Raw genomic sequence first — 27,892 nt, 5'->3', positions numbered from 1 at the left:
CAACAGAGATAGAGACAGCCAGCGAGAGAGGGAACACAAGCAGGGGGAGAGGGAGAGGAAGAAGCAAGCTCCCAGCAGAGAAGCCTGATGTGGGGCTTNCAGAGAAGCCTGATGTGGGGCTTGATCCCATAACGCTGGGATCACACCCTGAGCCGAAGGCAGATGCTTAACTGCTGTGCCACCCAGGCGCCCCCGTCCATTCTCCTGTTAAAATTCTTCAGTGGCTTCTTGCTGCACTAAGAGGACACCTAACTCTCCAGCTTCATCCTGGGCCAACTTTCACCTACCTTCCTCTATATCCCAGTCAGCTTTTCTTCCTTTCAGCCCCCTATACAATCCAATGGCGTTTGTGCTCGCCTTTCCTTCTGCTTGGAAGGCTCTTTCCCTGGTTCCACACGAGACCGCTCCTTCTAGTCCCTGAAGCCTCAGTTTAAAATCATCTCCTCAGAAAAAGCTTCTCTGACTACCCTGTGAGAGTAGTAGTCACACAACTGCCCATCGTTGTCTGTCACAGCAGCCTACATAGGCCCTCCACAGCCTTGATTTACATTTGCAAGTGCTTTAATTACTTATTTATTGTCCACCTTCCCCTGCAGACAATAAACTCTTAAAGGGGCCATCGTTGATCTTGCCCACGCTGGTTCCCCAGTATGTAGCCCTGTGGTTGGCATACAGTAGTTGCATCAAAAATATTAGTTGAGGGGCGCCTTCCTGGTCAGTCAGTAGAGCATGTGACTCTTGATCTTGGGGTTGTGAGTTCAAGTCCCATATTGGGTGTAGAGATGGCTTTAAAAAAACATATTAGTTAAATGTTGTCTTTAGGCTAGAGTTTGTGATGTTATGTCCACTCTTGTCCCCAAATTAAAAAGAATTTCCTGAAAACTAGGGCTGTGTGAGAAGAAACAGACTGCTTGGCATATCTGAAGTCCTCCCTCTGGAACGGGGTGACACAGAGGCATGCCCATGTCTCGAGAAGCCCGACAAACCCTTCAGGCTGCCTGAGCAGCACCTGAGGGACACGTGGAGTTGACTGGTTGGATGTATGGATGTAGCGAGATGAAATGCTGAAATTTATTTTTCTTTCTCTTCCCAAAATGTTCCTACCATTCTTCTAGCCAATCAGTAGGTCCATAAGGCCTCAAAGAGAATGCAAATGTAACAGCAGCAGAGAAGAGGAAAAAAATCTTCTTCCTCTTCTTCTTCTTCTTCTTTTTTGCTTCAAACTAGGCTCTTGAAAACCAGAAGGAGAGGCCCTGACTGGAGCAGCAGTTGGAATGTTTGCCATTGTCACCTTTTTTAGGTGACAATGCAGATATTCCTTTGGGCACAACCAGCCCAGAGCTAAATAGCGTTTGCGATTCTTTTGCCTAAACCAAGGATTCCAGACCCAGACCGTTTATGGAAGAAATAGCCAATCCAAGTTGGCAGCTGTTTCCATGACAACTGACTGGTATGCAAGACTTTGAGATTAGCAATTCCATTTTACAGGCAATAACATTAAGCTTGTGAAGTTCAGATGTTTCTAGGGATAATCTCTGGGGATTTTTTTTTTTTTTTTTTTTTTTGGTTACAAGATAGGAAACAGGATGGTATAAGTCTTTACCCAGGGGCCTTCATTCCTGTGACTATTTTCTGCCTCTTATTACATCTGTGTCAATACCCTCATCTCCCTAGAGTGTTTTTTCACAAACACTGGTTAATTAAGAAGCTCTCAGTCTCAGGCTTTAGGCAGGATTTTATTAGCCAGTAAGAATAGAAAATAGAGAACTGTAAAAATGTAGGACTTAGTTAAAAGTGTAGAAAAGTATAGATTTTGGGATGCCTGTGTGGCTCAGTCAGTTAAACATCCAACTCTTGATTTCCATTCAGGTCATGATTTCAGGGTTGTGAGATTGAGCCCCACAATGGGCTCTGTGCTCATTGGGGAGTCTGCTTGGGATTCTCTATCCCTTACCCTCTGCCCCTCCCCCCACTCTCTCTCTCTCAAATAAATAAATCTTTACCCCCCAAAAAAGAAAATTATAGTTTTTTTTTAAAGATGATGGGGTTTATATTATGCCTCCATGAAAAAAGTTAACATGAAAATAGAGGGAAGGTGCAATGAGACCATCTATGCTTAGGAGAGGATGCCCAAATGAGAAGGCCCTAGAGGTGGGGGGTGTGTGTGGTGTGTGTGTGTTGGAAGAGATTTTGAGTACTTTTGTTAAAGAGGAAGTCTAAGCTCAACATGGGTTCAAATTCTGATCCTACTGTTTGTAGGACTGTGACTTTAGGCAAATGACTTAAGCTCTCTGTGCCATAGAGTCCTCATTTGAAAAATGGGGTTTATAAACTGAGGGTTGTTGGAGGGGAGGTGGGTGAGGGGATGTTAACTGGGTGATGGGCATGAAGGAGGGCACATGATGGAATGAGCCCTGGGTGTCATATGCAACTGGTGAATCACTAAACTCTACCTCTGAAACTAATAATACACTATAGGTTAGTTAATTGATTTTAAATTTAAAAAAAGAAAAATGGGGTTTATGATCATAATAACCTACAAAATAATCTTTTTTTGTATTATGTTGTGTGCGTGTGTGTATATGTGTGTGTGTGTGTGTGTGTGGTGTGTGTTCTTAAGGCATTTCCTCATCCCTCCCCACCTCCTCCCACCCCACAGAGTCCAAGCTGCTCCTGAGTAGGAGGTCATTCTATGACTTAATCATCTTTGTGCCTCCACTATAGTCTACACTATGCAGTGGGCATTCAATACACACTTCGCAAATGGTAAGTGCTCTCCCAGTGACGCTCTAGAAACAGTTGAACAAATGTGGAACTGAATGTGGTAATTACAAGAGTTAGCAAAATTTCCAAATATCTGTTTTTCTTCGTAGGCAAAAATGATTGTTACCCTAGGCTAATGCCTTTTTAGAGTGTTTCAAGGCCAAATAAATCTGTAATAAAAATTTAAATAATAATCATTACACATTTTGAGAACAGTGTTTGTAATTGGGGAAGAATCGGCCTTAAGTACATGCATGGATAAATAATCTTTTTAACGGAAGCTGTCCCTCTGAAAGGCTGACAGCGGCTCTAAAAATCGGTTTGTCCTTTCTTGAGCTTCTTCCTTTCATTTATCTTTAAGGCATCCCCATTTGGTAGTCAGATGGGATCGCTAAGACTGGAAAAGCCAGCCGGGGGGGGGGGGGGGGGGGAAGCAAGAACGACGACTACGGCTTGTTATGTCCTTCGCGCCACCCCGTAGTTTGCAGCCGCGCCGGGGCGGCGCGCGCGGTTTTGAAAGTGGGGAGGGTCTCGTCACAACGACTGTTACTGAGTCCTTGCGTTGGCAGGTGGCAGGACTGCTGAGGCAGCCTCGGGTCGTGTTGAGGGCCACTCGGGACAGTTTTCAAGACAGCCTTGGCCTGGACCTCTCCACCCCGGCGCGGCTGCGGTAAGGGGAGATTTTTGGGGACCCCTGACCGCGCGTGGGCCCCGGTTGGGGCGGACTTCCCCCTCACCCCCCCCCCCCCCGGAGCCGCGGCAGCTGCGTTTGTTTGGTGACAGCTCGGGGCCTAGAGGGAAAGGTGGAGACGTTGGGAATGTGGCGTTCAACTGGGAATTACCTTAGGAAAAGTGCGACCCAAACCCGAGTGCGCGGCTGTATCGCAGGGTAGGGTGGGGATTTCAAGAAAGAAATTGCCCTTTTCTCGAAGTGAAGCCTAACAGTCTGTACTTTTTACGGAAAATCCGTAGGAGAGGACTATGGATCTAGCAGGTTGCCCTTATTTTACAGTTGGTTTTACAGACGGACACCGTGAGGCCCAGGTTTCTGCTTGAGGCGAGACCCCAGTGTTTGAGGACGTCTTAGATGCATCAGATTCGAACTCGGGCTTGTGCGTGGTGCAAACGGTGGTTTCTTACCGCCTCCCAGTGAGTCTCAGTTCCAGCTCTTAGGCGCAGCTGGAATTGGTGAAGGATTTCTGGTGGGAACGGAGAGGGTGGGGCTTGAGAAAGGAGAGGTATGAAGCACAGTTCCCTCCTTTGAACTTCTCATCTAATGTTGCTTCCAGTTAACAAGTGAGGTGACTGAGCAAGTGGAAGAAGAATTTTAACAACCAGCCCTCTGTAAGCTCCTGGATGGGGGCACTACATCAAAAACTAAGGATATACTGTATGGTGACTAACATAACATAATAAAAAATTATTAAAAAAAAAAGTTTGGGCCTTTGAGTTGATTTTTCTTGGCAGAGTTTTTTAAAATGCTATTTATCAAGAGCTCCATACAAAATTTAAACGTATCTTCTCTCTGCCTGCCAATTTTTATTTTATTGTTTTAATTTCAGTGTAGTTAGCATATCGTGTTATATTCATTTCAGGTGTACAATATAGTGATTGAGCAGTTCTATACATTACTCAGTGCTTATCATGATAAGTGCTCTTAATCCCCTTCACCTGTTTCACCCATCTCATACCTTCCTCCCCTCTGGTAACCATCAGTTCTCTATAGTTAAGAGTCTGTTTTTTGTTTTGTCTTTGTTTCACTCCCCACTTTGCTTTGTTTTTAAAATTCCGCATATGAGTGAAATCATACGGTATTTGTCTTTCTCTGAGTGACTTATTTCACTTAGCATTATACTGTCTAGATCCATCCATGTTGTTCCAAATGGCAAGATTTCATTCTTTCTTTACGACTAATATTCCACTGTATATATGTACCACATCTTTTTTTCCATTGATCTATTGATGGACACTTGGGCTGTTTCCATAATTTGGCTATTGTAAATAATGCTGCAGTAAATATTGGGGTGCATGTATCCCTTTGAATTAGTGTTTTTGTATTCTTTGGGCAATACCAATTAGTGAGATTACTGGATCATAAGATAGCTCTATTTTCAGTTTTTTGAGGAACCTCCATAGCATCTTCCACAGTGGCTGCACCAATTTGCATTCTCACCGACAGTGCATGAGAGTTCCTTTTTCTTCACATCTTCATCAACACATATTGTTTCTTGTGGTTTTGATTTTAGCCATTCTGACAGGTGTGAGGTGATGTCTCATTGTGATTTTGATTTGCGTTTCCCTCATGGGGGTGATGTTGAGCATCTTTTCATTTGTCTGGTGGCCATTTGTATGTCTTCTTTGGAAAAATGTCTGTTCATGTCTTCTCCCATTTTTTAATTGGATTATTTTTTTTTTGGTGTTCTTTATATATTTTGGATGCAAACCCTTTATCTCCTCCCAGTTTTTTAATAGACAAACCAAACAATCTTATAGACATGTAAGGACAGTTTGCTTTACAATAAATCTAATATGAACCAAACTATTTTTAAAAAAGAAAAAGTAATATTTAAAATTTAAAAAAAGGATTCTTAACAAATATGCTACAGAAGAAATAAAAAGCTTGGATAGTATGTATATTTTCTGTTCATAGACAGTTTTTACATAACTTATTGACATATAATTCACATATCACAAAATTCACTCTCTGAAAGTATATGTAGTGACTTCAGGAATAGTCTGAGTTGAATATATTAAATCACTACCCAATTTTAGAATGTTTTTGTCATCACAAAAAAGAAACCCCACACCCACTAGGAGTCACTCTATGTTATCCCTTCTCCCCAGCCCCTGGCAACTACTGATCTATTTTCTGTCTATGGATTTGCTTATTCTGGACATTTTCTATAAATGGAATCATATATGTGGCCTCTTGTGTCTGGCTTCTTTCACTTAGTGTGATGTTTTTAAGGTTCATTCATGTTGTATATACCAGGACTCCCTCTTATGACAATAATACTCTGTTGTGTGTATTGTATCCATATTTTGTTTATTCATCTGATGAATACTTCTGTTTCCTCTTTTTGGCTATTATGAATAAATGCTGCTTGCATAGACCATTTCTCTAAAAGGTATGAAAGTCCTGTGGGAAGTGTGAAAGGGAAACTTACCTTTACCTTTATGTACTAAGTGATTTTTTTAAACCAAGTTCATATATTACTTTTTTTTCCCCCTAGTGCGTATATTGCTTTTTAATACAAACAAGCATAAAAACCCAATCATTAATGGTATGACATTTGGTAAATAGTTATACTTCTATGGGTCGCAGTTTTCTCATTGTAAATAAAATTGGACTAAATATTTGTTATGGTCTTTTTCAGCTCTCAAATTTTATGTTTATATGATAAAATGAGTTACAGTGTTATAGGATTTTTTTCTTCATGAATGAGAGTTGTATTCTGTATAACTGCAGTGTTAAGTTTCAATTTGTTTTCATCATAGGACCTAGAGTGTTTATTACAATGGAAGAAATCAATAATTTCAAGACACCAAGCAAATTATCTGAAAAAAAGAAATCTGGTAAGATATAAAATATTTTTTCACTGTTATTGCTCTAAAAATGTCTTAGCATTATTAAAGTTTGATCCTTTAATTATTTTTTTTTAAAGATTTTATTTATTTACTTGACAGAGAGACAGCCAGTGAGAGAGGGAACATAGGCAGGGGGAGTGGGAGAAGAAGAACCAGGCTCATAGCGGAGGAGCCTGATGTGGGGCTCGATCCCATAACGCTGGGACCACGCCCTGAGCCGAAGGCAGACGCTTAAACCCTGTGCCACCCAGGCGCCCCATAGGAGGGAAATTTTAACTGTGACTTCACAGTTAATCGGTATAGGGCTCTTCAAATTATCTATTTCTTCCTGTGTAAAAGTTGTTAGTGTTTTTCAAGGAAGTTTTTCACTTTCCAGTTGTCAAATATAGTGGCAAAATGTTATCCGTGATGTACTCTTATTACCTTATTACTCTTCTAATGTCAGTAGGATCTGTGGTGATATCTCTTTTTTCATGTCTGATACTGGTGTTTTACTTTTTCTTTCTTGACTTGAGGTTTATTTATTTTGCTGAATGTTTCGGGCACTTGAAAAGATCATACTTCTGCTGTTTTGGGGTGCAGTGTTCCATGAGTATCATTTAGGCCAAGCTGGTTGACTTAGGTTGTTTTGTTCAGGTCCTTTGTATCTCTGCTAATTTTATTCTATTGAGAGAGGTGTCTCCAGCTACAGTTGTGGATTTATCTGTTTTTTCCTTTGAGTTCTACAGTGATTGCTTTATGTATTTTGAAGCTTGTTATTAGATACCCAAACATTTAGGATGGTTATTTCTTTTGATGATTTTCCCCTTTAATATTATGAAATGTTTTTCTTTATCCAGTGTTGTACTGTTTGAAGTTAATAGAACCAGTCCAGTTTTATTTTGATTACTATTTGATAGGATGTTTTCCAACTTTTTACTTTTAACCCATCTGTGTTTTTATATTTAAAGCGAATTTATTATAGAAAGCATGTAGTTACATCTTGTTTTGTTTTTGTCCATTCGGACAATTTCTGCCTTTAATCGGATTGTTTAGTCATTAGCCGCGTTTGGTGATTTAAATTTAGGTTCAAATGAATTAAAATTAAGTAAAATTACAAATTTAGTTCCTCAGTTGTACTAGCTATTTTTCAAGTGCTCAATAACCACATGTGGCTAGTGACTACCATACGGGACAACACAGATACAGAACATTTCCATCGTGACAGAAAGTTCTATTGGACAACACTGTTTAGACTACCTTTAACGTAATTCTCTGTGGTTGGATCAAATCTATTATTTTGCTGTTGTCCCAAAGCTCACTGATGATTTCTTTGTATTTTTTCTAATCTTTTTTTCTGTGCTTCCTTTTTGCTGCTTGGTCTTAAAATTCAGTTACCTTCTCCTCTAGGTGCTTCTCTAACAGCATCTCTAGATGCTCTTATTCTTATCCATTGTCTCTTTTATTCCTTGAAGTTCCATAAGGATTTTTTTTTTACATCTTTTTTTTTTTTGCTTGTTATGTTCCAATTTTCCTTTGCATTATTGAACATATTTTTAAGATTTCTATTTTAAGGTTCTTACGTACTAATTCTACATCACTGTCATTTTATGGTATGTTTCCATTGGTTTATTTTTCTCCTGGTGTGGGTCGTATTTCTTCTTTCATGCCTGGTAATTCTTTTATTGGCTGCTGGACATCTTACATTGTTGAGTGCTAGATTTCCTTATTCCTTGGAGGGCTGTGTGATTTTGTTATGGTCCAGTTACGTTACCTGCACGTTAGCTTGTTTCTTTTGAGGTTTGCTTTTAAGCTTTACTGTAAACCTTTTCCTTGGGCCAAAATATAGCTGGACTGGTAAATCGTGACCATTTAGAGGACTTTACTCAATACCCTGTGTGTTACAGAGTTACCACGCCCTGGCTGATGGTAATTGAACCATTCCGAGACCTGTGTGCTCTCCAACAGCTGTTTAGTTTACTGCTCATGCTTGGTGTTTTCCCTGACTTTGGGGAATTCTATCCGTTGTATGTGCGGATAAACAAACACTCGAAGGAAGACCTCTTTTCAGATCTCTGAAGCTTTCGCTATCATTTTGTGGCTCCCTGTAGTTCTCTGCTCCACAAATTCTAGCTGCTTAGGACTCTTGGAACTCTGATCTCTGTCTTCTGAATTTGGCAAGGCTTCTGGGCTGTGTTTCTCTGTGCTGCAGCCCAGAAACTGCCTTAAAGCAGTAAGTTAGGGCAATGATAGGGCTCACATGATTTGTTTCTCTTCTCTCAGAGTTCACAACCCTGCTCTGCCTGTTGTCAAATGTCTGAAAACTTATATTTTGTGAAGTGTTTTAGTTATTCATGGCAGGAAGGCTGTTCAATTTTTCACGAACAAAAGTAGAACTCCTCTATCTCATCTTTTTTAATGGCTACATAATGCTCCGTAATACAGATATAGTATAATTATGACCCTAATGATGACTACTTAGGTTTTTTGTTTTCTTTGCAGTCACAAAATGAAGTCCCAATATTCAAATATATGTGTGTGCATGCATGTGTGTGTATGATGTCTGCACACGTGCTGTAGTACGCAGATGGCAAACAACATACAGTACTAGTTTAGGCTTTGTGGGCCACATAGGGACTCTGTTGCATATTCTTCTTTATTTTTTAACAATACTTTTATAATCTAAGAACAGATATTAGCTTGTGAGCCAAACAAAAATAGGCCGTTTGCTGGCCCCTGTTTCAGTGTTACTGTAAGATAGGGCTCCAAAAGTAGATTTGGTCAAAGGGTTTCCATTTAAAATTAGGGTAGATAGTATCAAATTGCTCTCCAGAAGACTATGCCAATTAATACTCATATGTTGAGAATACTAGGATGCTTTTGTAGAGGTCTTTTCAAATACTAATTTTATATTTTTTTTCTTTATGACATTTAGCATTATGTTCAACTCCATGTATAAATATTCCTGCCTCTCCGTTTATGCAGAAGCTTGGCTTTGGCACTGGGGTAAATGTCTACCTCATGAAAAGGTGAGTATAACATTCCAAATTAACCTTTTCACGTGGAATCATAGTTGCTCTGTATTTGAAGACAAAAAAGAATATGAAAATATTTTGATTTCACATATGTTCCCGATCTTATCCAACTGCTGTATTCCAGTCCTAGAACCTTTTATAACTTAGCCAGAGTTTTGCCTGGTATACTTTTCTCCTACCTTCCTACTGATGGATTATTAAAGGAGAAGGAATTTATCTTGTAATTTTTCCCTGGCTTGTGTGGGAAGGGAAAGAGACAGAGGGAAGGTGGGTCCTGTGTGGTAACACTGCAGGATTCTCAAGAGGAGAAGCTCTAAGAGGACGCCGATGTTGGGGGATGTCAGTGACTGCTAATGTCTTATATCTGGAGAGTGGCCTCCTCAAGATACTCTCATTTAAAGAAAAGTTTTTTATTTCTTATGTCATCACTGTTAAGTAAGAGGGGTATAAACATGATTTTAAAGTAAGAAAATTGCATTAAAAGAATAATGAAATTAAAGGTGTCAACAAACATTTTTTAAAAAGTTGTTTCTTTTACTCATTACTCTGTACCTTTATTTATTAAGTGGCAAATAACTTAAGTCAATACATATTCCTTAATGCATTCTGGCAATCATCCTGACTACCAGCATATTGTTAGCTTTATCTAAGTTTATATTGTTTCCAAATAGAAATACTTTCCTCAATAAAAAGCTAATGGATTGAAAACAGCATAGCAAGTATTTGTAAGTGGCTACTGAAGAATTTTTGTAGTTTAAACACCCCCTTTGTGTCTTTCTGTGCTATTTGTTTTGTAGACATTCATTTTTTAGTGTCTTAAAACTCAAGTTATTCTGAAAGAAAAAATTCTCACAGGTGTATGACTAGTCTTATTTTTCCCCCTTTTAAAAAAATGTCCTTAAATGTAAAGTGTGTTACCAACAAAGTTCTACTGTATGTGAGACTGAATTAGAAAGCTTCACATTGTTGATACTGAAAAATAGTAGTTACTCACTGACCTACCACTTCTCCTATTGTAGCCCTATCAGCCTGGGATTTTCTTTTACTGGGAACCTAGAGATTTCCTTCACTTCTCTGGTGAATTGGATCCTCTGTTTTTCTGTATCTTATATCTTACAATTTCTTGGTTTACATTTCATTTTGACTGAGGGCATGTAGTAGCTCCCCATGGACAGAAGCACAGGAAAGAACAGTTTCAAAAATCTGCATTTATGAAAATTTTCATTTTACTGTCATTCTTGAATGGCCCTTTTTGTTTTTCTGAGTCAGAATTCTCATTTGGAAATAATTTTCCTCTAAAATTTTGAGGTCATTGTTCCATTGTTTACTAGCCTATAGTGTTGCTGTTGAGATTTCTGAAGCCTTTCTGATTGCTGCTGCTTTTAATGTAATCTGGTTTAGGTTATCCGTCTCTCCCACTGTCCTGGAAGCTTTATGATCTTCTGTTTGTCACCAGTGTTCTGAAATTTCACAGTGACATACATGGGTATGGGCTTTCTGGAATCTGAAAATTCCTACTCTTAAATCTTGGGAAATTATTTTTTAAATTACTTTGTTGATAATTTTCACCCCCATTATTCTCTTCTCTATAATTCCTATTATTTACCTTTTGGGGGGAGCTGGTTTTCTTTTTGCTCTGTTTTCTGGGAGATTTCTCTAACTTCATCTTCTGATATTTCTATTTTTTCATTTTTGTCTGTCTTGTTTTTAATTAATTATCTTAACGTTTTCCATTTTCAGATGGCATCCTGAGTCTTTTGAGGGTGCTATAAGTGCTCTGTATCCTGATCTGGATGTTAATAAACAGGTGTATACACATGTGAAAACACATTCAGCATTTAGTACACATATGGTCATGAATTACTCTTCCCCGTGTTCTTCACGGGTTCTCAACTATGCCAGTAAACCTTAGGCGAAAGACCCTCCGCTTTAACCCCTTCCAAAGCCAGTCTCCAGTCTTCAGAAGCTGGGGGAATAGGAGGTGGACAATTGATGCAGCATCGGGGAGGGTGTCTAGAAATTCACGTGCTGCTTTTTTTTTTTTTTTTTATTTGACAGAGATAGAGACAGCCAGAGAGAGAGGGAACACAAGCAGGGGGAGTGGGAGAGGAAGAAGCAGGCTCACAGCAGAAGAGCCTGATGTGGGGCTCGATCCCAGAACGCTGGGATCACGCCCTGAGCCGAAGGCAGACGCTTAACCGCTGTGCCACCCAGGCGCCCCAGAAATTCACGTGCTTCTTAAATGACTTTAAAGAAGTTCACTAGGCCTGTTAAGTCTGTTACTTTCATCTGCTCTCCAAGCTTCCAAAAGTGTGTTGTCTCCTTTTCATTAGTTCCATCCTTCTCATTGGGTGTAGGTCTTAAAATACCCATTTGCTTTTATTGTAGTGGCGGTTTAGGAGGGATCAAAATTAATTGTGTATGTTCAAGCTAGAAGTCTATATTTTTAACCTAGAAGTCTATATTTATGTTAAATCACATTCACATTCCTAGATTAATTAATTGTGATATGTTATTATTTTTTAATAAAAATGATGGATTCATTTTGCTATTTAGGATTTTTATGACTATGATTTAAGTGAAATTGGCTTGTGATTTTCCTTTTTCTGCTGTTCCTATTTGATTTGTTTATTAAGATTATACTAGACTCATAGTCCCTTTTCTTTCTATTCCCTGGAACAGTTTGTGTAAGATGGAATGATAGGTTCCTTGAAAGTTTAGTAAACTCACCTGTAAAATTACTTAGGCTTTGTATTTTTTATGGGAATATTTGAAACTCTTGATTATATTTTCTCTTTTGTCAGGTTTCTTAGATTTTTCTAAGAATTTGTCTGTTTTGTCCTTTAAATTTATTGGGGTAAAAGTTTTAGTATTTATTCACTTATACTTTTTTATCTCTGATGAATTTGTGTTTATGTCTGTTTTTGTTGGCAATATTATTTGGGTCTCATTTTTTCCTTGTGCAATCCCATTAAAAAATCTGCCTGTTTTATTTGTCTTTTCAATGAACCAGCTTTTAGCTTGGCGAAATATTTTATTCAGATTTCGTAAATATGTTCTTGGTGTTCTGTAGATTGAGATATGAAAAAGGTGAAGATGGATTTGTTCACTGAATTCTAAGTCCTCGGGAGCTGAGGGGTACCCTTTGCAACTTGAAAAATATATTTATCATAATAAAATGACATGGAAGATGTCATCCCCAAATACCGTTGTTATCTAAAACTGGAGTTTAAGAATACTTTGGATAAACATCTGTGTATGATAGATGTAGGTGAATTAAGAAATCTAGTGATCCTTTGAGTGCATGTGTTTTGATTTAAAAAAAAAAAAAGGTCCTGCAATCATAGAGCCATGATCATGAGTTAGTAAAAAACTAAGTGGATTCTTGATTCAGTCTATTGTTTTATCTTCTTATGGTAAAACTTTTTATCTCTAACTTTCGAGGCTTTTTCATTAGACTTCTTGCCCATACGCTTTGTCCTCCTTAATGCACTGTACCCATGAATAACCACCTACTTTATCAGGTAAACTTTTCCCTGACTTTGTTTTACCTGTTTTTTTTAGACCTCAGAATGTTTACACCTTAAATATTCTTAAAATGACTGGCTCTTCCTGGAAAATAGTTTGTGTTTTTTCTCATTTGTATGTTTATTGTCTCCTTACATGTATTTCTTTGAGTGTATGGTGAGAGGTACAGGATGGCTTGGTTACTGTAGAGGCACAATGGTTGTTGGTGAAGGGCAGTCTGTTATTTGCACAATCATATATGGGCCAATGTTTTTCATTCATCTCTGCTTTAAATTAAACTTCTTGGACATTAGTGTTCATTACTTAGCGTTCTGTAAGTTAACCTCTGGTACATATAGTTAAATGTTTGATAAGTAGTTGGTAGTCTGACATGCTGAAATGGAAAAATTAGAAAATAGTATAGTAATTTTGAAGTTTAAAATTTATAATATTCCATCTTTTTCCTTTTAGTTGTCTCTTTTTAAACCCTCCCTTTCAGTAATAGATATCAAACTTCTCTTGTAATTAATAGATGTATCAGCTATATATCTTCCAATTAAAAAGGATATGTAGCAGAGGTGTTGATAGTCAAAAATACTTTTTAAAAAATATTTTTTTAAGATTTATTTATTTATTTGAGAGAGAGTGTGTGCATGGAGGTGGAGGAGGGGCAGAGGGAAGAGAGTCCTGAGTAGACACTGCACTGAACACAGTGCCTCATGCAGGGCTTGATCTCATGACTCTGAGATCATGACCTGAGATGAAACCAAGAGTTGGATGCTTTAAGTGACTGAGCCACCTAGGTGCCCCAACAGTCGAAAATATTTGTAAAAAATTTTTAAATTATTATTGAACTCTTTTCAAAATTTGTAAGTTCTTGTTAGTGATTTGAAATGCATTATGGTTATTATTCTTTCTATTCATTGTTTGATTATTTTTTAAAGATCTCCAAGAGGTTTGTCTCATTCTCCTTGGGCTGTGAAAAAGATTAACCCTAGATGTAATGATCATTATCAAAGTATGTATCAAAAGAGACTAATAGATGAAGCTAAGATTTTGAAAAACCTCCATCATCCAAACATTGTAGGTAAGTTTAAATTTATCTTGTAGCAGTATGTGTGTTTATTCAGAAACAGTTTATATAATCTCTTGACTAGTGTCACTAATAAAAATGAAGATGGTGGTGGAGTTTGGCAAGAGCCAGATTATTGTGAATGTTCTAAAATAAGAATTATATAATATTTTTAGAAGCTTATGTATTTTTAAAATTTAATGGGAGTAGATATACTCATTATGATGCTGGTACTATAGAGAATTCAGGAATATAAAATGATCTTCATTTAGATAATTTCCTTATTCTCATTTTTAATGTAAATAAGACTAGTGAAACCACAGAGCATTTAAAAATATTTTAATTTGTGATACTATTGGCAAACACTGAAGTCATTTTAAATTATATCTACTGAATTAGCTTTATAAATAATTGTTTCATTGTATTTTGTCAGTTTCCAATCAGATCACTGTAAAAAAACTTAAGTACTGTTTTTCTTCCCTATCCTAATAAGGAAGTGTTCTGTTTTCTTTAAGGTTATCGTGCTTTCACTGAAGCCAGTGATGGTAGTCTTTGTCTTGCTATGGAATATGGAGGTGAAAAGTCTCTAAATGACTTAATAGAAGAACGAAATAAAGATAGCCAGGATCCTTTCCCAGCAGCCATAATTTTAAAAGTTGCTTTGAACATGGCAAGAGGGTTAAAGGTAACCGTGCCGTTGTATTTTAAATGGTTTTTGTGGAACATGAAAGAACTACTTTATATACCTAATTACAAGGTGGGATTTTTTTTTCCCCCAAAAGAAGTAGTTGCCCTAAGTTAAAGTCTTTATAGACTCTCATATTGCAGAGTGCACTATTTCCTTATCTTGATCAGCAAAGTATTGTTTGAGGCCTTTACATAGCCTGAAATAATCCAAGTCAGGTAGTTTTGTTTATGGAGATCATCTGTTAGATTTAGTTAAAAGGGTTAATCAATTTAACACAAATTTAGTAATTATTCCTGGGGGTGTAGTCTAATCCTCTGTTGATACAAACCAACCTCTTAAAGATTGTTTTGTGAGACGTTCAGTTTTGGATATCAGTATACATCTATAGGTCAAATGGAAAAAAAAAAAAGCTCTTTCAATGTTATGCAAATAAATTGTTGTGCCTTTGAGTAAATACAGTGTAAGGAAGGAAAAGAATTCGTTATCTTAGGTCACCAAACAGGAGAAATGGTGGCTCCTGAACACTGTTGGATGACTCAAAAGTGGATCATGTATTGATGCTGAGGTCAAAGTTGTATGTTAAGGGTTGATATAAAATTGATTTATGAAATATGAAACTGCATGAAAGCAATATTTCTAAATATATATTTCAATATGTATTAGAAAAACTGATTTTATATGGATAGGATAAGCTAAATTAATAATTTGAATTAGTTAATAAATAATGACTTTAAATATATATGGATAGTGGAATTAATAAATTTCACTATAAACATTTGAGCTTACTCAATTTATGATCAACATTTAAATTAAGCACAGTAGTAGGTGTTTGAAAGTATATATCAAAAATTGTCTCTGCACTATTTTCAAGCAGCTTGCAGAGTAGATGCTCAAATGCTGATGAATGAACAAATAACAGTTTTGCAGAATTATTTTTGATTATGGATGAGTATCATTACTAAGAAAGAGTTAATGTGTAAAATAAAATATAGTCTTAGATGACATTTCTGCTTCCTCTTCTTGTTGTGACTTATGCCCATAGTCATCTGTTGTTCTGCATTATCTCGACAATTTCTGTGTGAAAAGTGTACCTCATTGTGAAGATTCCAAATTTATTTCTAAACTTTACTAGTCTCAGGTAAAATTGTGATATATTTTTAAAGCTGCAGTATCTTCTTTTGCTATAAAAGTATGAGATGCGTTTGAAAAGAAAAAGTTAGCTTATCTATAAATAGACATTGATTTCCAAAGCCTCTATTATGTCTGGTCAGTATGGCAGACTGGAGTAGCGTGGAATGTTCCGTTGTCTGACTTCCAATAATCTGAAATGATGGACAGATATAATCCTACATGTAGTTCAGGAGGCAGTTCAAGTTGTTGTTTGTGTTTGAAGGTTATCATATATTTTTGTCAGTTTATGTATTTGCTCAGATGTGTTAAATTTTCCACTATTTTAGTATCTCCACCAAGAAAAGAAACTGCTTCATGGAGACATAAAGTCTTCAAATGTAGTAATTAAAGGTGATTTTGAAACAATTAAAATCTGTGATGTAGGAGTCTCTCTACCACTGGATGAAAATATGACTGGTAAGTAGTATTTGAATTTTTCTTATTTTTTTAAAAGATTTTATTTATTTATTTGAGAGAGGGAGAGACAGTGAGAAAGAGCACAAGCAGGAGGCTGGGAGAGGGAGAGGAAGAAGCAGACTCCCTGGGGGCTCAATCCCAGAACACTGGGATCATGGCCTGAGCAGAAAGCAGATCCTTAACCGACTGAGTGACCTAGGTGCTCCAACAGTATTCGAATTTTTAAACTTTATTTTTATGCGATTTTTAAATTTCCAATTTTTACGTATTTAAATAGGTAAGTTTACATATTTCAAAAATCAAAAACCGTGTAAAAAAGTATACGATAAACAGTATCCTTCCTTTCCTTTCTTCCACTCAGCCTCCAGCCCCCTCCCTCGCCACAGCCACAATATAAATTATTGTGTTTTTATTAATATCTACTTTATCTACTTTAGTTATCTACTGAAGATAACTTTAGGAACTATTTCTAACCTGGATTGGGATTTTTATGTGGTAAAAGATCTGGGACTAGAAAACAAAGTTTCAAAAAGGTTTTATAAAGAAATTCATATAGTGACAAGATTGGGGAAACTGGTAGAAGAAGAAACTGGGGTAGCAGTAGGGAAATGGGTGCTAATAAAGGCCTTCTGCTTCTTGCCTCTAGGCCTGCCACAGCTCCTTCTTCTCACTCTAATATAAATACTGACATCCTCAGGGAATTTAAGATCTTGGTGAGAACCAAGAGCCAGCGTTGTAAAGAAAGCCTCTGCTTTCAACATGTTATTTAATAAATAACGCTTACATTTGCTTCTCTAAATGAATATAAGGTAAAAGAAAGATTAATGAATGCTGTTTTAGAACTTTTGCACACTTTAATTTCTACTTAAGGTAAAATCTGAGTTAAGTCGAAGGAAACGTCCAAGAAGAATAGAGCCACTTTATAAAGATATCTGTAATCATTCATGAAGATAGGACTATTAGGAGCCTTTAGGCTGCATAATTGCTACAGAGTTGAAACTTTCAAAGATAAAAGGAGAAATTGTGAAACAGGATAAAAATAAGATTTTTTAGCATAATTTTCTCAATCCTTAATAGATCAAATACCAAGATGTAAAAGTTCTGAGTAGATAATAAGGTCAATCGCTATGCATCCAAGTAGCTATTAAAAGTGAACATATATTAAGTTATAAGAGAAAACCTTGGATTACAAAAGTGCAAGTGATCTAATGGTTGACATTCATCATCCTCAGTGCTATAAACCTAGAAATTAGTGACATGATTGGAAACAAAACACCCACATTTTTTAGGAATTCACAGTATTTATAAATAATTCTTAGCTGAAATCAAATCCCACCTACACAAATATTTAGAAAATAATGAGAATGTAACAAGAAATCAAAACCTATTTGACATGGTCAACACTACACAGAAGAAAACATTTTCATTTAACCTTTGTGAAATTAAGTTTCAGTATTCATCTCTCATCAGAAAAAAAATGAAGCCCTTAAAAACAGAAAGCAGAAGTGAATGAATTAAAAAAATCCATAAATTCTGCATTATCTCAATATGATCTATTTTATTTTAGAATGTGTCAAAGTTCAGAGTTTATTAACATATGAAACAGTTCATAAACAGTTCATAAACATATAAACAGTTCATCCTTGATACATGTTCACACTTAGCCAGGAAAATTCTATGAAAGAATGATGAGTAGGAATTTTCCTGAGGAGAGGTTAAGAAGTACTATAAAGTCACAGTAATTAAAACACTGATACTCATGAGAAAATAGGCAGAAAAATATAAGGAAGTCAGGTAGTCCCAAGTATATGAATTTGTTATAATAAAAGTGACAGTATTAGTGAGAAAGAGATAGGTGAGTCAATAAATAATGGTGTTGACATTTTAGAAAAAACAGAGCTGTTTTCCATCCTCACTCATCCTCGCAGATTGAAGATGTGAAAAAAAAAGTAGTGGAAAAAAATTGTAGGTAAATATTTCCTTAATATGAGGCTTAAGGACACCAAAGCTAGAAACGATTAAAAAAAAAAACGATTAAAAAAATTTTCTTCATGACTATGAAAAATTCTTTGAAAAATTTCTCTGTGCTACTGTGAGCGATAGGATAGCTTAATGTGTACTCTCCTACGCGAAGCAGAAGTTGCGATTGGCGAATCATTCAGGTTAGGGTCAGTTGTGCAGTGGTGCCAGAGACCCTCAGAAACTTCTGCAGCTTCAAACAACCAAGGCTTATTCAGGCTACAGGCCCTTACGGCTCTGTTCCATGCTATTCTCATGTCAGGACCTAAGCGGCTGGAACATCCACTGAATGGAATATTGCCATCGCTGTATGTATGGAGGGTAAAAAAGGCTCTAGATGGTAGCTACTAGCTGCATATGGCTATTTAAATTAATTCATATTTTAACATTTAAAAAATTCACCTCCTCAGGCACCCCAGCCACTTTTCAAGTGCTCAGTAGCTACATATGGTTAGTGGCTACCATATTGGACAATGCAGATATGGAACGTTTCTGTCGTCACAGAAAGTTCTGTTGGAAAGTGCTGCCCTAGAAAGTCTCGCACTAACAGATGCTCGAGGTTAGAAATGACACAGTCCCTTCGTTCACAACTCACTGACCAGAACGAGGCAGGTGGCTCCATCCAACCTTGACAGCCCAGAAAGTGCAATCCTTCTACGTGTCCCGAAGGGAGAGAGTCTGAACTACTTGATGAACAGCACTGGTAACTACTACAGTGGGCAATTCGGAAATAGGTATTTTTTAAAAAAACAAAAACCTTTCAAAATGCCCTTTGATCCTGTAATTCATTCCCAAGAACATACTCCAAAAAAATAATTGGGCAGAGTAGGCATTTTTTACAATAACCTGATATATTAATTTCTGCAAAACCAAAAGAGACGTAGGGTTATAGGAGAAATAGAGTTGAGAGAAGAATCAAACCCCGTGTAGCTTTGAAAACAAAGCAGTAACCAAAACAACGATCCTGATAAAAATATGAACACGTGAAATGCTTGCTGGCACCCAGCATCAGTCCATCCTGTGTAGCCATAAACCCTGGGTTTGCTCTTCCTTGAGGGTATTTATTTTCAGTACTTTTAATTAAAATTAAAAATTTGATCCGGCTTTCTCAATAAAAAAAATATTTGTAAGCATGGGGAGAATGTCTCGGCAGCTCCCGTCCTGGCATTCTCAGCCTCGTGAGACAAGTTAAGGTCATGGTCAGCGTAGCAGAAAGCTACTAAACCAGCCAGGCATTAAGAGAAGGCGTTTCTCTTCTCTTGGGCCTTAAAGGCTTCCTCTTTATGAGGAAGTTTACTTCTGATCATTTAAAAATAACAAGTACTGGGGAAAAAAATTAACCTTTTTATACCTAATTGTGTGTGCACTAATTTGTGTTACAAAAATATGCATTGTAGCAGAACTTTAAGAGAATGGCCATCAGTATTGTACCACCACGCAGTAGAATCTCATTAGGATTATATAGGTTTATATCTGTAGGAATGGTATAGCCAAATATATTGAGATGAACACATTTTAAAATAGCACTTAAATACGTATATATTAAGAAAAGTTTGGAAAAAATATACCTGGGGTAGCCTGGGTGGCTCAGTCGTTAAGCGTCTGCCTTTGGCTCAGGGCGTGATCCTGGCATTCCGGGATCGAGCCCCACGTCGGGCTCCGCCGCTGGGAGTCTGCTTTTTCCTCTCCCACTCCCCCTGCTTGTGTTCCCTCTCTCACTGGCTGTCTGTCTCTCTGTGTCGAATGAATAAAGAAAATATTTAAAAAATATATATATATACCTATATCTTTAAAACTTATCTTTAAGTTTTGTGTTTTAATAGGTGATAGATTCACATGTTTCACAACTGTAATATATATAAGGTGTTCCGTGACAGGCCCAAATTTTAACAGTGGTTATCTCTAGATTGATTGATTTAGCAAATAGTTTTAGTACTGGGTACAGTCATGTACTGTGCTAGGTACTATGAATACAGAGGAAAATGGGATATACACAGTTCTTACCCTTTCTTAAGAATTTTTATATGTATGTTTTAATTAATGTATAGATGACACACAATATTATGTTAGTTTCAGGTATACAACAGAGTGATTTGACAAGTCTATACATTATGCTGTGCTCACCACAAGTATAACTACACCTGTCCCCATACAACACTATTAAAATACCATTTCCTATATTCCCTATGCTGTGCCTTTCATCCTTATGACTTACTCTTTCTATAACTGGAAACTTGTACCTCCCACTCCCCTTTACCCATTTTGCCCATCCCCCCTACCCCATCCCTCTGGCAACCATCAGTTTGTTCTTCAAATTTATAGGTCTGTTTCTGCTTTTTGTTAGTTCATTTGTTTTGTTTTTTAGATTCCACATGTAAGTGAAATTATAGCGTATTTGTCTTTCTTGGACTTAATTTATTTAGCACAATACCCTCTAGGTCTATCCATACTATTGGAAATGGCAAAATAACATTTTTTATGGCTCAGTAATATTCCATTGTCTGTGTGTGTGTGTGTGTGTGTGTATACATACATACATACATAGGTGTATATATACATGTGTGTAAAACATCTTTATCCATTCATCTATTGATGGACACTTGTGTTGCTTCCGTAGCTTGGCTATTGTACACAATGCTATATAGTAAACTGAGGGGTGCGTATATCTTTTTGAATTATTGTTTTCACTTCCTTTGGGTAAACACCAGCAGTAGTATTACTGGTCATATGGTAGTTCTATTTTCCTTTTTTTGAGGAACCTCCATACTCTTCCGCAGTGGCCGCACCAGTTTGCTTTCCCACCAGCAGCGCACTAGGGTTCCTTTTCTCGACATCCTCGCCAGCACTTGTTCTTTCTTGGCTTTTTGATACCAGCTGTTCTGACTGGTGTGAGGTGATATCTTGTGATTTTGACTTGCAGTTTCCCCATGATTAGTGATGTTGAACATCTTTTCATGTGCCTGTTGGCCATCTGTGTGTCGTCTTTGGAGAAATATCTATTCAGATTCTCTGGCCATTTTTTTTTTTTTAAAGATTTTATTTATTTATTTGACAGAGATATAGACAGCCAGCGAGAGAGGGAACACAAGCAGGGGGAGTGGGAGAGGAAGAAGCAGGCTCATAGCGGAAGAGCCTGACGTGGGGCTCGATCCCATAACACCGGGATCACGCCCTGAGCTGAAGGCAGACGCTTAACCGCTGTGCCACCCAGGCGCCCCTCTCTGGCCATTTTTTAATCAATAGTTTGGTTTTTTTATGTTGAGTTTTATGAGTCTTTATTTATTTTGGATATTCACTCCTTATTGGATATATCATTTGCAAAAATCTTCTCCCATTCAGTAGGTTGTCTTTTCATTTTGTTGATGGTTTCCTTCACTGTACAAAAGTGTGTTGTTTTGGTGTAGTCCCAGTAGTTTATTTTTGCTTTTGTTTCCCTTACCTAAGGAGACATATCTAGTAAAAGGCGAAAGATTTATGCGATCTGAAGAGAAACCAGAGTATGAGGAGACATATCTAGAAAAATCTTGCTAAAGGCCAATGTCAGAGATATTACTGCCTCTGTGTTCTTTAGGAGTTTTATGATTTCGGGTCTCACATGTAGTCTTTAAGCCATTTTGAGTTTGGTTTTGTGTAGGGTATAAGAAAGTGGTCCAATTTCATTCTTCTGCATGTAACTGTCCAGTTTTCCTAGCACAATTTATTGATTGCCTCCTTTGTCATAGATTAATTGACCATATAAGCAGGGGTTTCTTTCTGGGCTCTGTTCTGTTCCTCTGTCAGTTTTTTGTGCCAGTACAGTACCATACTGTTTTGATTACTAGAGCTTTGTAGTATATCTTGAAATTTGTAATTGTGGTACTTTCAGCTTTGTTTTTCTTTTCTTTTTTTTTTTTTTTAAAGATTTTATTTATTTATTTGACAGAGAGGCAGTGAGAGAGGGAACACAAGCAGGGAGAGTGGGAGAGGGAGAAGCAGGCTTCCTGCCGAGCAGGGAACCCGATGTGGGGCTCGATCCCAAAACGCTGGGATCATGACCTGAGCCGAAGGCAGATGCCCAATGACTGAGCCTCCCAGGCACCCCCAGCTTTGTTTCTCTTTTTCAAGATTGCTTTGGCTGTTTGAGGTCTTTTGTGGTATCTATATTCCTGCCCCTTTTCTTTTTCTCTTTTAGTTTTTTTAGAAAGGCAAAGAGAGGTGAGGGGAGGGGCAGAGGGAGAGGGAGAATCTCAAGCAGACTCCCCGCTGAGCAGGGAGCCCAACTTGGGGCTTGATCCCAGGACCCTGAGATCATGATCTGAACCGAAGTCAAGTCAGACCCTTAACTGACTGAGCCACCCAGGTGCCCCAATTCCTGCCACCTTCAAAGAGAAATGCTGTCTCTGTACACCCTTGCCAAGTGGCCAGTTTTTTGAGTATTTAACAATCTGATAAGGAAAAAGTAATTCTTATTAATGAGATTGTATTTTCATGTTTATAATCTACATTTATTAACCTTTAAACGACCTGTTAAATCATTTATCCAGTTTTCTTTGGGTTGCTTGCCTTTCTTAGTGATTTCTAGCACTTGCCCTAAGGACCAACTTCCTTGTATTTAACTTGTTTCAGTGACTGACCCCGAGGCCTGTTACATTGGCACCGAGCCTTGGAAACCCAAGGAAGCTTTGGAAGAGAATGGTATTATTACTGACAAGGCAGACATATTTGCCTTTGGCCTGACTCTGTGGGAAATGATGACTTTGTCTATTCCACATATTAATCTTCCAGATGATGATGATGATGAAGGTATAACTACGTATTTTTAACATAAACACCAGTCTCTTTAGTTTGAACTGAAGATTAGCTGATAAAATTACATTTCATCTTCCTATTAAGTTAAAATTGGAAAGAGGAAGTTGTTTGATCTAGTGCATGAGATATGGATTCTATGATTAACTGACTAGTTTGGTGCAATCTCAGTTTAATCTCCTGCAAATGAGATGCGGGTTAATTGACAGTAGGGAGATAAATTGAGAAGATCCTGCAGAGCAAAAAGTTTTCCTTGGAAACTCCCGTCAGTGGAGGAAAAGATTGGAGAGCTGTCATAGTAAGGGGGGAGGGGGGCTCATGACCTGTAAACAGTGACGGTAGCTGGTCTCCGCCCTGGCAGGGTAATGGAAGAGACCACCTGTGTATGATGAAAAGCATCCCGCATGATGAGTTCTTGTTTCAGGAGGGTGAGTTTGAGCAGTTGCTAAGCTTTTCCATGACTGAAAGTTATCTTATGTCAACTCCTTCATGAGCAGATAAAACTTTTGATGAAAGTGACTTTGACGATGAAGCGTACTATGCAGCTCTGGGGACAAGGCCACCTGTTAATATGGAAGAACTGGATGAAACATACCAGAAAGTAATTGAACTCTTCTCTGTATGCACTAACGAAGACCCGAAAGATCGTCCTTCTGCCGCACACATTGTAGAAGCTTTGGAAATAGATGTCCAGTGATCCCCTCATATTCATGACTGCTGAGCTTTACGTTGGCTCATACATAGAACACTGTTCTGTTTACTGTAATACATTATATAGTTACTACAATAAGCTGTAATTATTAGACTTTTTGAAGTGACCTGCTTTAGGCCCATAGCACCTAGTTAACATGTAAACAATTATTTATAATATTTTTTAACATGCTAATGATTTGAGATTATAGAAGGTTTTCTATTAAGTTTAAGAAACTAGCTACTTAAGTATTGGAATTTTGTAGAGATTTAAAACACTAGCGGTAGTACAATGCTGTAAACTCTATGTCTAACATTAATTTGGATTGAGTGACCATCACTTTTATTAATGTTTCTCAAAAGTTCTTTATTTTAATGGATCTGTTGAAATTAGCACTTTGTGCAGTACAAAGTAAGTCTATGTTTGCTTGTCTTTTAAACCATTAAACTTTTTCCTGGCCTTTTTTGGTTGATGTGCTTATTATTAAATATGTTCACCAGAAGCTGAGAGAACGTGGCTCAAAAGACTAGCTCCTTAGGTAGTTACAGGCATTTTTGGTTAAGTCTTGTCTTGCTCTCTTGGATCTCCCCAGGTCTTTGGCTTTTGCTTTAATTTATTTAAATGTATTTTCTGCATTGAGATCCCTTTTTTATTTTTTATTTAGTAATCTGTATCTTAAGCATGTCATAGTTCTGGTGTAAAAATAATGAAATTCTAATAGGATGATATAGAATAAAGGAGACTTCTATTACCAGAAGGTGTCTTATTTTATACGTCATTAATTTGAATGTCGTCATTAAATGTATCGAATGAACGTGAGTGAAAGAGATTCTCATGGCCTATAAAACAAGGGTGACTTGGGTCAGCAGTTTCTTTGTGCCACAGCCCCTGGGCATTTTTTTTTTTTTAAGATTTATTTATTTATTTGAGAGAGAGAGTGGGAAGGTGGGCAGAGGGAAAGGGAGAGAATCTCCAGCAGACTCACCGCTGAGTGCTGAGCACGGGGCCCGACGCAGGCTTGTGGGGCTCGATTTCAGGACCCTGAGATCATGACCTGAGATGAAATCAAGCATTGGACACTTAACCAACTGAACCACCCAGGTGCCCCCTGCCTGGGCATTTTTAGTTAATGAGTTGTGCTTGTGATTCCAGGTGATACCTGGCCTTGACTATAGAAAGAGTTTTAAAAATTACTGTCACTTCTTGGACAGATGAGGAACCATTACATGCTGAGCTTTAAACAATTCTAGAATTCACTGGAGGTTCCTTTCAAAGAGGTTGTACCAAGCAATAGTACACAGATTATTAATGGGCATATCTTCTATCAACATACCAGTGAAGTGACATTAAAGCAAACTGAAAGCTGAGTCATAGAAAAATCTTTTATATAGGGGCGCCTGGGTGGCTCAGTCTGTTAAGCGTCTCCCTTCGGATGGGGTCATGATCTCAGGGTCCTGGCATCGGGCTCTCTGCTGAGCAGGGAGCCTGCTTCTCCCTCTCTCTCCACTGCTCTCCCTGCTTGTCCTTTCTCTCTGTCAAATAAATAAAATTAAAAAAAAAATCTTGTATACAATTTGCACGCGGACATGTAGTTACCCTCACTCTGCTTTTGTATGATCTCATTAGGTCTGCCAAGTTGACAAGGCAGTGTGTCTCTTGGTCCATTCTCATGAATTACAGCTTGCTTTTGAATACATAATCCAATATTTTTTTTCTTTGAGAAATTTGTTTCCAGTTGCTATAGTAGGAATATCTAAATGGGAACAAACTAATGCCCAAAAACTGGGTCAGCAAATTCACAGCACTTGTCAATGGCAGGCACTGCAAAATGTTCCCTGCATGCTTTCCCCTTTGTGTCTGGATGGGGTCTTGAAGTCAACACAAAATTGCAATCTGCTGCCAACTCCAAGAAAGTTTTTTATCCTTGTTCTGGAACTTAAGTCTCAGATGTTACCTTGTTTTTGGCCATTTGCCTCATTCTCAGAAAAGAAATGTGACTGGGTGGATACAACAGGACTAATGTTTTTGCCGAATTAAAATTGGCAAATACAGTCTTCTCCCAAGTAGCTTTCTCACTTCCCAGAAAATCTCCCTTTGCTATCAGGGTAAGGCTTCCAAAAACCTGTTTGCACCTCTAGAAAATGGAGGTAAGTTAATGCTCAAGAAACGTTGTGGGTTATTTATTGCCTCCTGGTTCCTACTTAATCCACAATTTGCTGATTAAAATAAAGTTAGATTTTTTTCAAAGATTTACTTATTTGAGAGAGAGCAGGGCTAGGGACAGAGGGAGAGAGAGAAAATCCTCAAGCAGACTCCCTACTGAGTGCAGAGCTGGACCCTAGGCTCAATCCCACAACCCTGAGATCACAACCTGAGCCAAAACCAAGAATCGGATGTTTAATTGACCAAGCCACCCAGGTGCCCCTAGAAAAATTTTCATTTTTTTTAAATTTTTATTTTTTAAAGGTTTTATTTGACAGCAGAGGCAGAGGGAGAAGCAGGCTCTCTGCTGAGCAGGGATGCAGGGCTCCATTCCAGGATCCTGGGATTATGACCTGAGCCGAAGGCAGAAGCTTAGCGGACTGAGCCACCCAGGTGCCCGTTGAAGAGATTTTTAAATAATTGTATACTATATATAAAAACTTGAGCGTGCAGCTGATGTTGTGCTTCATAGAGATTTATAGTCTTAAATGTTATTAAAACCCTGAAAAATTGGCAAGCTAAGTATATAGGAAAAACAAAGTAATGCTCCCAATAGAAGGAAAGAAATGAGCATAAATTTAAAAACAAAATCTACCATAGAAAACAGAAAACAAATCTATAATAGATAAGATCAACAATGCCAAAAGTTGTCTTTGAAAATACAAATAAAATTCATGAACCTAAGAAGCTTTAGCAAGAGTCAGTCATCTAGAGTAAAAAAGGCATCACAAATGAAAAAAGGAAACCACGCATATCCTACAGATACTCAACCTCGTTCACGAACAGCTGAAAACAATCCCAAGTATTAGTAAACCAAAACCAGTAACATTAAAATTTCAAGGCCAAGTTGAGATTATTTGAGCAAGACATATTCAAAGAAAAATGTAATCATATTCACCCAATGAAGAAAATTCAGTGATATCCAAAGAAGAAAAATTTTGATAAAATCCAGTTAAAGACGTTCGAAAGCTTAGAAAATAAAATCCTCTTGAGAAACTAGGAACAGAGAGGAGGAGCTTCCTTAACATAAGTGTGTCCACATCTAGCAAGCGATAGCCAACATCTTATAGTTGCTATGGATAGGAAGTTTATGTCCCCCTAAAATTCATGTTGAAGCCTCATCAATCCCTAATCTGATAGCATCTGTTAGGGGGGACCTTTGGGAGGTGATTAGGCCATGAAGGCGGAGCCCTCAGGAGTGATGATCTCCGCCCTGTGAGGATGCGGCAAGGCTGTGAGGCAGGAAGTGGGCTCTCCCCAGGCCCTGGAGCTGGACTTAACAGCCTTGTTTAAGCCACCCAGCCTACAGTAATTTTGTTGTAGTGGCCCAACTTAGACAATAGTGAAATGTTGAAAGCTTTTCCTATGAAAAATGGAATGACACATTAATTCAAAACTGAAAATCCATAAGAATCTACTGATGAGCCTTTGGAATTAAGTAAGTTTAGAAAGGCTGCTGAATGCAAGGTCAAATATAGATAAGTCAGTTGTATTTTATTATCAGCAAACAAATGAAACTAACAACTTTACTTCCAGTGGCTTCAAAGAAAGTATCAAATGCTTACGAATAAATCTCAATAAATTACATAAGACCTCTAACATTGAAAGCCCCAAATTACTAAGAAACTAAATAAATGGGGAAGTATACCATGTGTACAGACAAAAGATAAAATAGCTTTTACAATCAATCTTTCCCAAATTGGCCTCTACATTTGATGCAATTTCAGTAAAATCCCAACAGTTGTTTTTTTGAATTGGTGTTGGCTTTTTGAGGGTCTTAAACTGATTGTAAACTGTACATGCAAATGCAAAGGACCAAGAATAGACCCAATACTCCTATAGGAAAAAAAGGTGGGAGCATTTACAATACCAACATCAAGATTGTGAAAACACAATGTGATACTAGCATAAGGAAAACCCTCAATGCTAGTGGGAATAAAGAGGCAGAAAGAGACTCATACACTGGACAAAATCTA

The 27,892-nt window shown here is 37.6% G+C and overlaps 1 protein-coding gene across 3 annotated transcripts; it reads left to right on the top strand.

Annotated features, from left to right (window-relative positions):
* The first annotated feature begins 3,250 nt into the window (after positions 1–3,250).
* On the top strand, positions 3,251–24,465 carry PBK (PDZ binding kinase). 3 transcript variants are annotated; one of them, XM_019794348.2, is made up of 9 exons: positions 3,251–3,433; positions 3,776–3,912; positions 6,262–6,339; positions 9,266–9,359; positions 13,817–13,959; positions 14,460–14,629; positions 16,090–16,219; positions 22,844–23,020; positions 23,521–24,465. In XM_019794348.2, exons 3-9 carry the CDS (start codon positions 6,282–6,284, stop codon positions 23,718–23,720), a joined length of 972 nt encoding a protein of 323 aa, XP_019649907.1. In that variant the 5' UTR covers positions 3,251–3,433; positions 3,776–3,912; positions 6,262–6,281; the 3' UTR covers positions 23,721–24,465. The 3 variants fall into 3 exon arrangements, with proteins under 3 accessions (XP_019649907.1, XP_011216964.1, XP_034517228.1); XM_011218662.3 differs by lacking the exon at positions 3,776–3,912 and having other exon boundaries at positions 3,252–3,433; XM_034661337.1 differs by lacking the exons at positions 3,251–3,433; positions 3,776–3,912 and adding an exon at positions 5,109–6,047.
* The last annotated feature ends 3,427 nt before the right edge of the window (positions 24,466–27,892 follow it).

Source organism: Ailuropoda melanoleuca, chromosome 5 (genome assembly GCF_002007445.2).
Source record: "Ailuropoda melanoleuca isolate Jingjing chromosome 5, ASM200744v2, whole genome shotgun sequence".
NCBI lineage: Eukaryota > Metazoa > Chordata > Mammalia > Carnivora > Ursidae > Ailuropoda > Ailuropoda melanoleuca.
Note: the sequence above shows the minus strand (reverse complement) of the source record. Positions and strands in the feature narration are given on the sequence as shown.